This window comes from Phycomyces blakesleeanus (assembly GCF_001638985.1).
Source record: "Phycomyces blakesleeanus NRRL 1555(-) unplaced genomic scaffold PHYBLscaffold_8, whole genome shotgun sequence".
Taxonomy (NCBI): Eukaryota; Fungi; Mucoromycota; class Mucoromycetes; order Mucorales; family Phycomycetaceae; genus Phycomyces; species Phycomyces blakesleeanus.
In genome coordinates this window covers 1102975-1118412 of record NW_017265141.1, presented here as the reverse complement: position 1 = coordinate 1118412, position 15438 = coordinate 1102975, and the positions used below count along the sequence as shown (strand labels likewise).

Genomic DNA, 15438 nt, shown 5'->3' with positions numbered 1-15438 from the left:
AAAATGAGATGGTGTATCTATACAGTTGATAAAGTCTTCATTTATCATTGTACTTTCCAGTCAACTCTTAATAATGACAAAGTCTTGTGAAAATGCTTTAGATGTTGGTATATTTAATATGAATATGTCTAGATCAGTGTACGCTAGTGAATATACATACAGAGGTAAAGGAGTCGTGAAACCAACAATAATGTGATATATAGTATTTGAAGTTTAGAAAAAATTATACTTTTGGAGATATTATATTTTTTGTGTAGGTTAAATCTGTCTACCCATAGGAACCAATTCAACGTACACAAACCCCTCTTTTTCCAACGATTGCTTGAGGCTCAAAAGATCTTGTTTTCTCGATTCTATATTTGACCCATTCCACATTCCAACAATTGCTCCACCACTTCCAGAAAATTTAGCGGCACAGTGGTTTTGTCGAGCAATATTGATCATTCTTAAGTTGACTTCTCCCACGACAGCATCGCCATAAATGCTCCGACGATTTTCAAAGTTGCAAGTCATTAGTTCTGCAAAACCTCGGTGGTCTCCATTTTTTAAGCTTTCTTGTGCCTTGTCTGTCAAAGTAGCAAATACTTGCATTCCTTCTATAATCTGTATTAAGCACGTAAGTATATACTTTTGTTCTTTGGGTAAGCCTCATAAAACATCAGCCGCACCTTGGAATCTCCAGCCAAGAATCTTTGCTTGACAGTACTGTGAACTTTCCCAGAGTCTTCAGGACTTGCAACATAAGCTAACCAGAGAGGAGGAAGTGTTGAATGATCCAGAATAGTGTACTTTCCATAACCATGTGTTTGCATGTGATCCTTTTCAAAGTCCATGCTTACCAGACCGCCATAAGCCTAAACAAATAAAGTTAAAAAAAAACAAAACCGCCACCCACAACATAATATATATAAAAAAAAGACATTATTCTTTAGTTCCCACCTGAATGACTCTATCTTGAAGACCTGCAGCAATACCAAGCTCTTCTGTTTCTACAGCCATAACAAGACTAGCCTGTAGCTCAATAGGGATCTGAATACTGGTGATCCGATAAAGCTTGAGAAGTGCTTTCCAGAAAGCGGTAATGATGGCAGATGACCCAGCAAGTCCAACTTGGCGAGGAATGTTTGTGTCGTACATGACAACGAATCCTTGAGATGTATCGATGGGTATATTGTTCTTTTTACAGTGGGTAAAAAGGACTTTGCAGCACGCAAGTAATAGTCTGTCACCGTGATCATACCCATCATTCTCACATACAGTAACTAAAGAGCTTAAATTGCTAAAGCTGCGAGGATCAGCCAACATATTGGTCATAAAAGTGATGTTCCCAAATCCAGGTTTAATAGGTGAGTTGGGAACCAGTACAACTTCTGACCAAAAGTTTGATATCAAGAGGGACATGGTCTTTCCTAATGTATACATACACATGCATTATAAAGTATTAGCACCACAATGTTTTAATTTGATTTAATTGCGTACCATAAAAACCATCACTGGGATTCCCCATCAGACCCACTCGAGCATAAGATCGAACAATAATTGGGTCCGTATTATATTTATCGTCTTTTAAGTACTTGTCCTTTATATTTTTATCAAAATACGAGGACCAGATGCTTTGGTAATCGTATAATGAAATGTTTGGATCCATAAAATCCAAAGCTGGCGAATAATCAATCTGGATATTGCTAGCAGACTTTTGTAAAAGAATAAACTCTTTGATTTCTTGTTCAAATCTTTTATTTGGCGTGTTGTTGTCAGTGCCTTTTTCTTGGTTATCACGAGTATGTTTTTCGATTATACCCAGAGTTTCGCGAGACAAACCAAATGCGACTGGATGTGACATAGAATCCTTTTGATTGTAACCGACCACAAAGTCGCCACTCTTATTAAGGAGGACTTTTGCTAAATCAGAGTGCATTTCATCATGGTAGAGAAATTCGGGTGCGATTATCACCACATCCCCATTAAGATCCTTAACTCTTTTAACGAGTGCGATATCAGCTAATGCACTAGTGCTAGAATATGCAAGTTAAATGAATAAAATGTCAAACCTAATAATTTTGTATATTATATTTTTACTTGAAGCCGGCATTGATTACATTTCCTTTGGAAAGTTCATGGTTACTTGCCCATCTCTCGTACTGCTTGTAACTAATAATACGACATGTTTCTGTCAACAAATAAATGCATAAAATAAAATAAAGTAACAAAAAAGTCTTACTTTGTTGCGTTTGATACAATATATATGTTATCGAACGTTATGCGTGCTTTTTCATACCACCAGTCAAGGGATGATTTCCCAGAAATTGGCAAAAGAGCCTTGGGAACACCTCGGAATAGAAGTAAGCTGGGCTCATATTGTGCCTGTCATGGAGTATGAGCACAATCGTTTTATAGTCAAAAGACACGGCTAAAAAAAAGACTTTCCTTGATTTCAATTTCCAATAAATTTGGTTCAAGACCGCTTGCAAGTATAATAAGCGATTTTGCCATGAATGTTGTCTGTTGATTAGGAATGCTTTTGAGACTGCAGTAGAAAGAAGGGAGGAAAGAAAGAAAAAAGAAGAGTTTATGATAAACGCCGGGTGTATTTTTTAAAGGCAGCAGAAATTCCCCGCACAGAACAAACCTGGAAAATCCTGAAAACCATTGCTAACTCTAAACTAAAGGCAGTATCTGCCAACCAAAGAAGAGAGAGAGAGAAAGAAAAACCCGCGTGGTGTAACAGTTGCACCTAATATATAGATAAAAGTCTTCAATCAAATACACGCACACTATTGGAAGATTAGATATTTACTCAATTGCCGTACGGCTTCCACTTTAAACATGTATTAGCTCGATATTTTATGCTCACTATAGGTTAAATGAGATGGTATGTAAAATCTCTTGAGATTTATAGCTTAGAGGTTATGACACTCGAAATCAAGCCTAAAAATATATCTCTAAGGTTCAAATAACATTACACATCTATACACATTAGCAGGTACGCTCGCTAAGCTTTAACAACAAGGTGTTGACTGCAGGAAATTTCCCGTCAAATCGCTATAACACCTAAATAAGGCAATACTGTATATCAGTCATTATTTCTAATCGATCATTCACTCCGCGAGCACCATAAGAGTGACTTGGTAATGAATTGTGTTTTTTTTGAGCGACTAAAAAATGCATTATACTCATCTAATCTGCATACAATTTATTCTGGACTGTAATGACATCATTACCATTAGCTTCATACTCTCAACAGCTAGTTAGCCTACTTACGGGTTTTGAGGTTAATTTATATTCCATACTCAATCAAGTTATATAAACTGAATCCAAATCTGCGTTAAATAATCTTGACTTCAGGAGAACTCTGATTCTTGGAAGAAATGCGTGAATAAGACAAAAACAAAACTTGCTCAGCATCGATTCACGAGTACTGATGAATATAATATTGACACACGCTATAAAAAGTGTGTGCATACTTACTATATATTTATTACTCTGGTCTTATGATTTATTTACTTTTACACATTTGTAATAAAGTATCCAAGAGAAATTCTCGATTAAAAATAGAGAACGATTAGGACAGCTTCTCGAGAAGTACAAAGCTGAGCTATTAGATGAATCTAGGCCAATTGGGTCGTGTATATCGAACGTAAGCGCCTTCATATTCATTACTTTTATCTACACAAACTTCATAGAAACTTATCCTAAGATTTGTAGCAAAGAATCTTAAAGTATGATATGCTAGCTCTCATCCTTGCTTGTTCTCCTTCTCTCGCTTACAATTATCAAGAGCCCTCCTCAATACCTCAGCCAGAAAAGAAAGAGTTGACTTGGGCAGATATAATAGCAGAAGATCCCTTGGAAGGGGATCATTGGGCACAGAATGAAGATTTATCCTCAGATGAACTTATAGAAGAATATGATTCGGACGAATTGAGAGATAAGGCTAAGGAATCCAAGAAAGTGGGTCATTCAGACTAGCTTCGCAATCAATGCTAATACCCTGACTAGCTTAAGCTTAAGCTTGGGCGTAGGCGAATTGATCCACCTGCATTAACAGCTGAAGAAGAGGACGCGTATTATGCAAGTCTCATAAAGATTGATGATAGAGCAGATCCTGATACTCTAGAAGATATGGAGTCATTGCAGTATTGGAGAGATGATTATTACTCGCCTATGGGTAATGCGATTAAAGATATGTTAAAAATAAACAAAAATAAGCTAAAATTATAATACAGAAATATCTGGAGTTTCTTCAATGCAAGATCCAAGCCAGTTAAGTAAGTATTATGCTTAACACAATTGGACTATCACCAACAGATTTGGGATCTATCAATAGGTGAATCCCTAAGTCACTATAACTACGGAGAATACTGCACAGAAAGCCTAGAGTATCTTGATGAGGCAGATATGGTTCGTGAGGTCTTGTTTCTCTTAAAAGGGTACAAAGGAGTTGTGTTTAAGGAAACATCCGAAAGAGAAGATGAACAGATATCTTCCGACAAGTTTTATGTAAGAACGCATATATTATAATTGAATGTAATACCAATACTTTCAGAAATAGGTTGATCCATCTTATACAGTTCGCCATCTCAGTCACCGATTGCTCACCACGTTTTTGGGAGAGTTCTGTGAAACTGGAAACTTGCTAGCAGATCTTCGTCAATGTATCTATAGGTAAATGAGGTTTCGATTAGCTGATATGTGTGTGACAATAAACTTAACATTCTCCTAGTATCTTGGAAAAGCCATCGAATATTTATGGTCAAACTTGCCAGGCATTCTCCACAGCAGTAATTAATGGATTGAACGAATTCGAAAATATCCTTTCTGATTTAGAAGCTAAATGTAGCTACATTGCTTATGGTAAGCTAACTTTTAACACTTATATTCAATATATGTAACATTTATATATATCTCTCTTATAGAAAAAGACCTGTCTATATCACTCCTTCAGATAAAACAGACATTAAGTGAGCCAATACAACGTTTCAAGACAATTCATAGCATCCTTTTTAATGGACCATTTAAAGGTATTTTCTCTAGTGTTTTAGGCAAAAATTAAATACTACGACTCATACTTGTATTGATAGATCAGTTTCCGGTGCCCAGGGAACTAGCAACATATTTAATCTCTACACTTTATGATGTTTCCATTCATTCGCAACTAGCTGGAAAAACGCATAGTCTTCATAGCTTTTCTTATCTCTTTCGCCAGACACTGGTACCATATGGTCAACTTATGGATGATTGGATTTTTTATGGTACATTAAGAGGCGATGTTGCCCGTGAATTTTTCGTTACAAGGTATGATACACAATACAAGTGCGTACAAAACAACTATTGACTCATATTTGAATTGTAGAATAATGAGCGTAAAAGAGACAAGTTTATCCTTTTGGTCAGAGGGATTTCGATTACATTTAGCTGATCAAGAACATACAAGTTTCTCTTGCCCACTTTTTGAAGAAAATATGTTGGCGCGAGTATTCTTCACGGGAAAGGCAGAGTGCTTTATATCTCGAATATTATCACGCAATGTAAGACTCTAGAATCAATACAAGTATGCTATTTTGTAGCAATAACCTTTTTTTTTACTATTTAACTATAGGAATGCTATGAGATGGAAGAACACACTTTTTTTGAGACGGCCCTTAATACAATATTACCTTTTAAACATGAGTTCTTTTTCAACACAACGAGTATAGTGGAAGAAGCTCCAGTGCCTACTAATGTTGATCCTTTTTCAAAAGCCGTATTTCCTCTCGCATTCGAACCATATTTTAAAAAGACTAGGGTAAAGCATCAAGATGTGGGCCAAGAGATTTCATCAGACCCGGCAGATGAAAAAGGTTCTCTCTTAGATAGGGACTTTGCTTATTGCTTGGAGACGTATATTGGATCGTCATACGAACAGTCCGCTGGCAGCTTGAATGTAATACTGCACAAAAATGGAAAAATGGACCAGCACCTGAAATGCATTGGATCAATCTATTTGATGCTGGAAGATAACATGATGGACATATTTTGCGAAGCTCTATTTCTTCAGGTACTATACTCTTGTTTTATGGTATATACTTATTGCTCGAGGAGAGTTTTCTTTAGATGGACCATAAGCAAGCATGGCATGACAAACGCAGTCTCAACAAAATATTTTCTGATGCAGTCAATGCAAGTGGGAGACAAGGCGCAAAGTCTACTCTTCTTTATATGAAAAAACCAGACAAAGAAGATGAGACATCGGTGTATCTTGACGACCAATCTTATTATCTCGGTTATATTGTATTCAATTACATGGTATACTAAGAACGTTATTGCTTAAATCATAACTTATTTACATATTTAATCGTATTAGATACCCTGGCCAATCAATAACTTTATACGGCAGGCTAGTCTAGCTGAATACAACAAGATTACAGGTTTGCTGCTAAGAATTAAACGCGCAAAGTATATTCTCGAGCAAAAAACACTGTTCCAAGGGAGATCAAGGGTTGAGGCTCTCACAAGCACAATGAGATTTTATGCATTAAGAATGCGTATGATGTGGTTTGTGAATGTCTTTTGGGGCTACATAATGACTACGGTAAATATATACTTAACAATAAGTACACTTGGTTAACCCCATATCCTCTAGATTCTTCATTCGGAAACCAGAAAGCTGCAAAATAATATTAGCTTAACTGCAGATGCAGATGAAATCACTTTGCTCCATGATCAATATGTTGGGAGGATTGTAGATCGATGTCTTTTGAACGATAAGGTAATTTTAGGGAAATTTATAATTATTTTTAACAAATGATTTTTGAAATTATAAAATTTAGTCAAAGCCTATCAAGAAAGCTATGGTTCATATACTGAGTTTGGTAGAAAGGCTTTTTATACTATCTGAAACTTATGTAAAAGCCCCTCTTGGAGAAGAGGATCCAAACAAAGAGACCTCTGCAAAAGCATTTGCAAATAAGATTGCTTTGGTGGAAAAGGATTTTAACAGAACCAATGAGTTTATTACTACCAGTTTAGGAATCCTTGGAAAGAAAGGCGGATTCTCTTGGTGTAAGTACACTTATATATATATATGCGCGTGTGTGTTTATTTCAAATAGTTTTAAACATTGTACAAAGATACTTATCCTATATTCATTTTGTATTATCTAAATAGTTGTTGAATTGGCTGCATCTCTTTCTGCCCAATAAGGAATGTTGTAACGCGTTGCTTTTGTATTGTGGTTTATAAAGAGTTGTTTAATACAATCAAATAAAAACACTGTTTGGGATATATTATATGTGTAAATAATTCGTGATACTATTTATAGAGAATAACGATACACATTTGTTTCACGCCGAACAAATCCCAGCTTTTGATACAACGAGTTGGCTGTCTCTCGTTCGGGTCTACTCGTTAGGTCCAAGGTCTTCGTGTGTAGCGATTGGGATATCTCAATGATCTTTTTCAGCAGAGCTTTTCCAACCCCTTTTCCGCGCCATAATTCGGTCACAATGACATCTTCAACATGAGCGCGTAATCCGGTCATGCAATGAGTGATGACAAGAGTAGCTGAACCAATGATCTTTTTGTCGTACATGTCTCGAGCAATTACGATGTGATTCAAAGGAGATTCGAGGGATCTTTTTACGTTAGCTTCGATAGCTGAGGGTGATAGCTGTTTGACAAGTTGAGTGATTTCATAAAGGTTGTCATCGATGTCTGAAGGCACGATGAGTTGGATAGTAAAGAGAGCCATAGTATAAGGAGCAAATAGGGATGAACTCCGCCTTCTTGTTTCGTTAGATGATCAAAGCTCAATAGGAGAATTCAAATTGTACACCAAAATATTTGGGTAAGTTAGTGTGTACTTTACACAGCATAGTATTTTTATTAAGGGTATTAAATTTGTACTGTTAAAGGAGTATTGATCCGATTGAACGATCAAGTTAAGCATACGCGCGTTATTTATAGGTATTGTCTTTTAGGTAAATGTGAATATAGCACTACATCAAATGGTGATATAACTCCTGTAAAGCCAAAAATCAAAAGATATATATGTATATATATATATATATATATATCAAAAAGGGGAAGTTGCAGGGTCGCATTTCATATTGACCTGCAGATACTTTGTTCCAGATCAAACTCATGTCTTAACCTTGCTCTGGACAACATTCTGGGTTACAAGGTCTTTGTTAGGTCAAACATTTTATTGTAAAACTCAAAATTCCTGCTTAGGGTACATGTCTCCTTTGGCTACCTAAATACAAGATATGTAAAAACCATAATAAGAGTGGCTATTAATGGATATAAATTTTTGGTATATTCCATTCTCCAATAATTGTTGGTATGCTTGAAACCCCAACAAAGAACAAATAGAAAGGGTACGAAAGTGCTTGTATTAGCAAACTTGTGGAAGGACACAGACACTTGTGTAGCCCTTGCATTAGGTTTGTTTGTTTGTTTGTTTGTTTCTTTTTTGAATTCTCACAATAGTAAAAACAATGAAAATGATGATTATACTTATTAAGAGGTCAAGTCATTGAGTTTGTTTCATAAAATTATATCAATTTAAAAAAGGGCTATTAAGATGATGAGAAGAATTAGATCAATATAGAGGCTTTAAAAAAATAGAAATGAGCCAAAAAGGTGATATTCAGCAGAGATTTGGTATATCTTCTAAGAACTGGAAAGTACATATGCAGCAAGTGATATCTCTTCTACACATAAATTTGGAACCTTTCATTTGTGGAAATTTATGTGCACACCTTTATGCATCTGCTATTTGGGCCTGTGCGAGTCTTGCTTCAAGACTGCGCAATGCTTCTTCCTTGCTCGAAAGCTCGGCTCTCTTCTCCTGGATTTCACGCTGAACCTTGAGTTCGATCTCACGAAGCTATAGTTTATAATTTGTGTTAGTATAGTAGATAAGGCGAGATAGATAAACAATACCTTTTCTTCTTCCTTTCTCAGTTGCTCCTCCTTGAGACGGACTCCCTGGCTTGCCATGTCGTCTACATTCATTGCAGCATCACTAGAATACAGAATAAGTAACCGCGATTTCTGATATGCATTAATTGGACTCACTCTTGGTCACCGCCACTGACTGTACGACTAAGCTTCTCGGTACGGTAATTCTCGTACAAGAAGTCGTGAGTAATTTCCTTGAGATCCTGCAAATGAGAGCTACACAGCCAGAGTTTATTAACATGAATCAAGTTGGGTAGGTTTTGTCAACTTACCTCAATAGTGCTGATCTCAGTCTTCCAAAGTCCGAGTGCTGGGGATTGTCAACTAAGAAAGACATCGTGAGTATTGTTACACAGACAACGTGGCTGATGTGTACCTTCAACGGCACCCCACGGGTATTGACGGCCACGCACCGTACGACCGTTCACAACGATCTCTTCGTCGCTGCCAATGATTGAAAAGGGTAGCAGAGCCTGAATCCAGGGGTGGATAAGTAAACATATATATATATCAAGGACTGCTTCGACGGGTTGATCCCATTACTTACTCTGAGTTCACTATTCTCTTCGATAGTGTCTTCGTCGTCTTCTTCCACATCGTATGGGAAATTGTAAATTGGAATGTTGTAATGTTCAATATCTTCCATAATCTATCACACGTGGTAAGCACGGTGTTCCACACGTCGGTCTGGCTAACCAAAATTGCTTACTCTTCGTTTAAAATCTTTTAGTTCTTGAGGTGTGAGGGAGTCAGCGCGACCAACGACAGGGATAACATTAACACGAGGACTAAGGCGTCTCATAAGCTCGATATCAATCTCACGAAGTCTTTTTTTAACAAAAAAAATAATGTCATTAATTGAGTGATTGATCGACTAATTAACCATTAACCTACGCATGGCCTGTGGGGGAAATAAAGTAAAGGAGGGCATGGATACGGTTGTCGCGGAAACGAGGGTTACGTTTAATTCGTGATTCTTCGGCGAGAATATCGTCATATTGTCTCTCAAGATAAGCAACAATCTCATGGAAACTAGATACAGAAAACGGTGCGAGATTGAGGAGATATGCAGGGAAGTATGTAGTATCTGTAGGTCTTGTTTGCTTACCATCGTTCGTTGTCAATGTTGTCACCAAATCCAGGGGTGTCAACAATGGTGAGGGATATTCTATCCGAAATTCAAGTAGGTGAGATTGCCGACCAACAAAGAGCACGAATAGATATATATGTATATGTATATGTATATGTATATATATGTATGCGTGTGTGTGTATAAAGTTGAAGATCCAAATCCACTCTCTCCTTCTCTCCCCCCTTGCATAGGCTCCTATCTACCGCTCTCTTTATTTTCTAAACACCCCCTTTGATGTTTTCCAAATAGATCTCGTTTTGCATTTTACCTGACACCATCTTCATCGAGCTCTACGAATTGAATTTAAGTGGTTAGTGTTTATTTCTTTGGGAGGGCTTTGTGTATATATAAAATATAATCTCACCAACAGATACTGGCTTTATGTTGATGCCTGCTTCAATATGGGCGTCTTCTGGACTGTCACAGACCTTTTTGGCCAAAACACCAGAATCGCAGAGAGTGTTGACAAAGGTGGTTCTACCGGTACCAGACGAGCCTAAAAAGAAAAAGAAAGAAAGAAAGAAAGAAAGAAAAATATAAGTTTGCTAAAAAGGATAAGCCTTGGTAGGCAGACGGGCAGGTGGATAGGTATGTAGGTATGTAGATAGGTCTGCTTTGCTCACCGACAACCATGAGAGTAAATTGGAATCCTTTTTTGACGTTCTTTCTGCGTCCGCCGAGTCTCTAAAAAAAGGAGATGAGATGATGATGAAGATGATGATGAAAAATGAGTAATTACGTGGGACATGTTGTGTAGTTTCTTGTAGAGAGGGAAGAAGAGGGAAGAAGAGGAAGTAAAAAGGTTAGGTTTAAATGAAAGGTTTATGCAAAGAGGGGGAGGAACGCTATGAAGCGCAAGAGGAGGGAAGAGGAGTGAATAAAAGGGGTGACGATGCGTGTGCTCTTCATAGCAATGCACGTACAATGTCATATCCTTTAGTGTGACACATATTCTGTTATGGTAACTGATCAGCACCTCTCGATAAAAAGGACAATCCTCACCCCCAAAAATCAACCCACTCAGGTTCCGATCCTTGTCTTCAGGCCATTTTTTAGGCGGGGTCATAAATCAAATATGAATTTATACAATAAAAATAAATCTGCCGTTTGATACAAGTTGATTAAAAAACAAACACACATACACATACATACACTTCATCAAAGGGCCAATTTAATCAAGCTTTGTTTACTTATATAGACCCTTGTAGCTCAAATTGACCAAAATAAAATCATTTTGATATCATAATAAATTTAAATAAAGAAGATTATATATAGATGTAAGTAAGCTAGAATATGCCACAAAGTGATAATGGTTCCTTGCCTAAATTTGATCATTTGTGATAGTTCTGTATCCAGAACGCGGCACACTCTAAAATAAAAGCCAGTTTATATATGATATTACATTTTATTTAAGTATGTAATATATATAATATAATTACTAGTGTCTAGGAACTCATTTTACAAGTAGGGTTGCCAAATTATGAGCAGCTGGGTATTCATTCTATATATTTTATTTTATACTTTATAGTCTTATTTCCATGCCGCAATATCCGCCAACTTTTCCTCAGATTCTCCTTTTGTGTGAGCATATTGGATCAATCTATCGACGGTTGCTTCTTCCAAATGTGGCTTCTTATCACCCAAAGAAGATCCAATTGTCTCCATCAGATCCAAAGCTATTTCCAAGCCTTGACTTGACCGGCAAAGGGCCTCGAGATACATTCGGACATGTTCACTAGTTGGCGTAAACCCAATTGTCTCCAAACTATGCCACACATGTGGTGCTTTGTATGCCTGCCCATTCTTAAGACAACTTTTCAATGCAACCGAAACCATATCGTTACCGATAGAAGAGACAGGAAGAAGATCAAATATTTCCAGCACTTGTTGACAATTGTCGACTTGACTGTAGGCATTCATTAGTGCACGATAAACAGCGATGGTAGGATCAAAGTAAATGTCCATGCGGATCAACTTATGAATTTGCTCGAGAACATATTCATCCTCGTATTTTCCGCATGCCTGGAGCATTGCAATATACGTATCTGCATTTGGCTTTATACTCAATTGGCGCATATCATTGAACAACGTCAAGGCAGTTAGCAGCAGTGGCTGAGATGTCCCGTCTATGTTGTAGAGTTCATCAGGGCCGTCTTCTACAGTGTATGCATAGCTATTCCCACTGCTGTCCGACTCTCTCGGGCTGGTGCTGACCGAATGGTGAGTAAGAGCATTGATTAAAGTGAGGTAGAGTGTGCTGTCAAGAACGACTGTCTTGGGAGTTGCAATTGATTCATCAGGCTCATGCCTGTCCCTGAGCTCGTAATAAATATCCATAGCCATCTGGTAGTTTCCATCATTTATGTACGCCAGCATAAGATATGTATAGGTAACCAAAGTAGGGCTATATTTATCGTTCTGAAAGAAGGCCTTGAACAGTCTCTGTGCCCGAGCAGCTTCTCCCTTTTGGGCCAGTGTCTCCAAAAGGGCGTTCAATTCTGCAGTGCTGTAAGTAGGAACGTTGGAAAACGAATCGTTCTCGAGCTTTCGGACGGCCTCAAAAATAGATTCTTCATTATCAGATTTAATAGGGGTTTTATCTTCTAAATGTGAATTGCTGATGTCATTTGTGCTATAACAGCGTGTCCAGAGAGGTTGTGCAAAGGATAGAGATCGTGTTGTAGGACACCATGCTGAGAGCCTATGTGTTGCGACTACTGAAATACATGGGCGACTGTTTAATCCGCTGCTTCTAAGAAAGAGACAGCTTGCACGCTTCAGTATAGAATGTTGTCCTGTCCTGGAAAGCATGCTGAAACAAGAATGACATTTGACATCACCGCCAGATGTTTTATTTCTTTGACAAAACTCGCCACTAAGATTTTGCTATATACACCACAAGCAAGATACTTTTATGCTTGTCATTTTATTTGACCAGTAAAAATACCGCTAATCCTAGGGGGACGACGTTTCCTGGTGGGGCACGACATTTTGATTCAACCGGACCACAAATTGTGATTTTCTTCCCGGCATGGAATATTATATCTGGTCCTTAAGAATCCATTCTTAGTATAATATTTAATACAAACCAGGATATAGAATGTTCGTATCAACGTTTTTTTTTGTGCTTTAAAAAAATAAAAATAAAAGAGTGGATGAGGACTACCTACCAGTTAGTGTCTTTAAGCTAATTCTGGTTTCTTTTATAGACAGACCCTGGTCCATTTTTTGAGAATGCGGATATATTGGGCAAAAAAAGAGAAAGACATCATATACATAGGAAGGCTAATAAATGGTAAAATATTCAACAAGATTGGATCACAAAGCCTGTAATTCAACAGTTCCTTATAATATTTTGCATAGCTAGCTATTGATATAGTGTATCTGTAACTAATTATTATTTTTTATGGCCAAGTCTAATTTTCTTACGCAAATGGCTATTTTGATACGAATATATTGCATGAATTTCAGGGCACACCATTTTGCTCTAAAGGATTAGAGAAAGACACCGAGCCCCGGACAGGTAGTCATAAGTAATAGAGAACCCGCTGTCGAGTGAAAATTTAGAATTTTCACTCACTTTTGCTTTACGCGGCGATTGAAATTCCAATGAAAAGATGTAAAATTTTACTGAGGGAGGCCATTTAGTGATGAAATGGAGTGAAAAATTGGGAGTTTTCTAGTTTTTCACTCCATTTCATCACCAAGTTTTTATTAAGAATTGAGCTTGTTTCTTTATCTTCAAACATAAACATAATATAGTCAAGAGTCGTCTCTATATATCTACTTAAGAGAATAAGTCTTGGAAAGCCAAGTTTATTAAGATATATCTCTCTTATGTTTGGCACAGTACTTATGTTTTCATCAACTGTGGTTGAGTTTTTCTTTTTTTTTGACTGGGCTTCACTAATAATTCTTTTTTAGCAGTCTTTGAAAATATCACATCCCAACGGGTTCTCTAATTAGTCCGATTAATCATAAACGTCGTGTCCCACCAGAAAACGTCGTCTCCGTAGGATTACTGTAAAAATACGTCACTGTAGTGTGGCTTGTTTTCAGGGGGTGGTAGGTTAAGGATGCAATTCATCAGAAACACTTCTGTCAAAGTTGAAGTAAACCTAACTGAGTCAGTACAGAGCGCTATTTTATTTTGTTATTAATTAATTAAAATATATAGAAAGATGAAAATACTAAAATTCTTCTTGATAGACATTCTAGCAGTTGAAAGAAGTTGTATCTAACAATATCATTATTTTTTGGGGACGTAGAAATCCACACTTGAACAGAGAATTATGAGGGCCCCGGAAAACTACTGAGAAGTATATTTATTGCCCTAAGCTTCACTTAATTAAATTATTTTAATTCTTCATGTTTTAGAAGAGGTGAAATAGAAAAAAAATGCACCAATTTTTAGAAAACAGCACAAGTGTATAGTTCCATAAAATATATTTCATTTTATTTACAGTAGCGCTCAATACTTTGAAGAAACTAACACATGTATTGTGATGTTTGATAGGGCATGGAAAATATATATATCAAAATGTCGAAATTCAAGTGTTTTTAAATACTCGAAAAACCATGTTGAGGTTTACTGTCATATCAACTAATTAGCGAAACATTCAATAATGTAAATATATACAAGAAATTCTACTGTATGTCATTGAATATTCTGTCTGGACATTCAAAACTTTCAATGCTGCAACCAAAAAGACGTTTGCTAATAGGATTTTTTAACAATACAAAATACTATAAAATATAATATAGTCTTTGTGTAGGCGAGTTGAATTCTGGGGCAATGAGACAAATGAAAGAACACAAATGTTTAAACTTTGTCAGTGCTTTTTGGATTTAAAGGGTATAAGATATTTCAGATGATACAATAATTAAACAAAGCTCAAATATAAACAGGCGGTACATCCAGAATTCACTTCAAGAGATTTGGAATTTTGGAGTAGGAATGATACCTTATAGACCCCGAAGAAAGTTATTTTATTGATTATCTGAGACAAAAATACAGAGAAGAAAGCGGAGGAAGTTCAGATACGTGTAGCATATGCTTCATTTTTTGTAAACATTTGTCTGCTATTTCTAAAGCACAGATTTCTTTTGAATATCAAAAATCAAAATATGACATTCATCTTTAGTAGCTTGCATCATAGATTTGTTTATTTTAAGATTTTGGTATAAAGAGAATAATTGATATCAATTATGGTCTTTTATACCTGGCACCAAGTCAATATGTTTGCTTTGTTTCAATACGACAAGAACTTTCTGTCGATATATTAGTTGTAATAAATTGTACTTTTTTGTAGAGGAGCAAATCCCGGGTAATTATCTTTGGATTTTTTTGCCCCTTTTTTGAA

General features: G+C 36.6%; 5 protein-coding genes across 5 annotated transcripts; 1 reads left to right on the top strand and 4 right to left on the bottom strand.

Moving 5' to 3' along the window:
• Nucleotides 1-258: 258 nt before the first annotated feature.
• On the bottom strand, nucleotides 259-1648 carry PHYBLDRAFT_111376 (hypothetical protein; the record flags this gene model as incomplete). Its single annotated transcript, XM_018428211.1, has 4 exons — nucleotides 259-603; nucleotides 669-854; nucleotides 940-1409; nucleotides 1480-1648. 4 exons carry the CDS (start codon nucleotides 1646-1648, stop codon nucleotides 259-261), a joined length of 1170 nt encoding a protein of 389 aa, XP_018293018.1.
• A 1560-nt stretch (nucleotides 1649-3208) lies between these two features.
• PHYBLDRAFT_167303 (hypothetical protein) lies at nucleotides 3209-7181 on the top strand (the record flags this gene model as incomplete). The annotated part of the gene is made up of 18 exons (XM_018435623.1): nucleotides 3209-3271; nucleotides 3346-3452; nucleotides 3526-3637; nucleotides 3706-3951; nucleotides 4000-4168; nucleotides 4227-4268; nucleotides 4328-4500; nucleotides 4553-4665; nucleotides 4724-4854; nucleotides 4917-5021; nucleotides 5082-5295; nucleotides 5354-5528; nucleotides 5600-6037; nucleotides 6094-6285; nucleotides 6344-6571; nucleotides 6623-6748; nucleotides 6810-7041; nucleotides 7147-7181. The coding sequence occupies 18 exons, from the start codon at nucleotides 3209-3211 to the stop codon at nucleotides 7179-7181; spliced, it is 2901 nt and encodes a 966-aa protein (XP_018293017.1).
• Nucleotides 7182-7294: 113 nt separating this feature from the next.
• Nucleotides 7295-7729, bottom strand: PHYBLDRAFT_167302 (hypothetical protein; the record flags this gene model as incomplete). The annotated part of the gene is made up of 1 exon (XM_018435622.1): nucleotides 7295-7729. The coding sequence occupies one exon, from the start codon at nucleotides 7727-7729 to the stop codon at nucleotides 7295-7297; it is 435 nt and encodes a 144-aa protein (XP_018293016.1).
• A 772-nt stretch (nucleotides 7730-8501) lies between these two features.
• Nucleotides 8502-10961, bottom strand: PHYBLDRAFT_132990 (hypothetical protein). The gene is made up of 13 exons (XM_018429540.1): nucleotides 10815-10961; nucleotides 10699-10759; nucleotides 10440-10571; nucleotides 10344-10365; nucleotides 10052-10111; nucleotides 9838-9975; nucleotides 9653-9770; nucleotides 9491-9592; nucleotides 9320-9416; nucleotides 9216-9267; nucleotides 9061-9159; nucleotides 8926-9007; nucleotides 8502-8869 (listed from the first exon to the last, which is right to left on the bottom strand). Exons 1-13 carry the CDS (start codon nucleotides 10821-10823, stop codon nucleotides 8744-8746), a joined length of 1098 nt encoding a protein of 365 aa, XP_018293015.1. The 5' UTR covers nucleotides 10824-10961; the 3' UTR covers nucleotides 8502-8743.
• Nucleotides 10962-11465: 504 nt separating this feature from the next.
• Nucleotides 11466-12886, bottom strand: PHYBLDRAFT_181001 (hypothetical protein; the record flags this gene model as incomplete). Its single annotated transcript, XM_018438398.1, has 1 exon — nucleotides 11466-12886. One exon carries the CDS (start codon nucleotides 12884-12886, stop codon nucleotides 11606-11608), a length of 1281 nt encoding a protein of 426 aa, XP_018293014.1. The 3' UTR covers nucleotides 11466-11605.
• Nucleotides 12887-15438: the final 2552 nt, after the last annotated feature.

Bases quoted from the DNA above. Each gene is read 5' to 3' on its own strand.
- PHYBLDRAFT_132990 (XM_018429540.1), bottom strand. The intron at 10,112-10,343 runs GTAAAATGCAAA...AATTTCGGATAG, and splicing joins CTCGATGAAGATGGTGTCAG to AATATCCCTCACCATTGTTG. The intron at 9,160-9,215 runs GTAAGTTGACAA...CTGGCTGTGTAG, and splicing joins CTGAGATCAGCACTATTGAG to CTCTCATTTGCAGGATCTCA.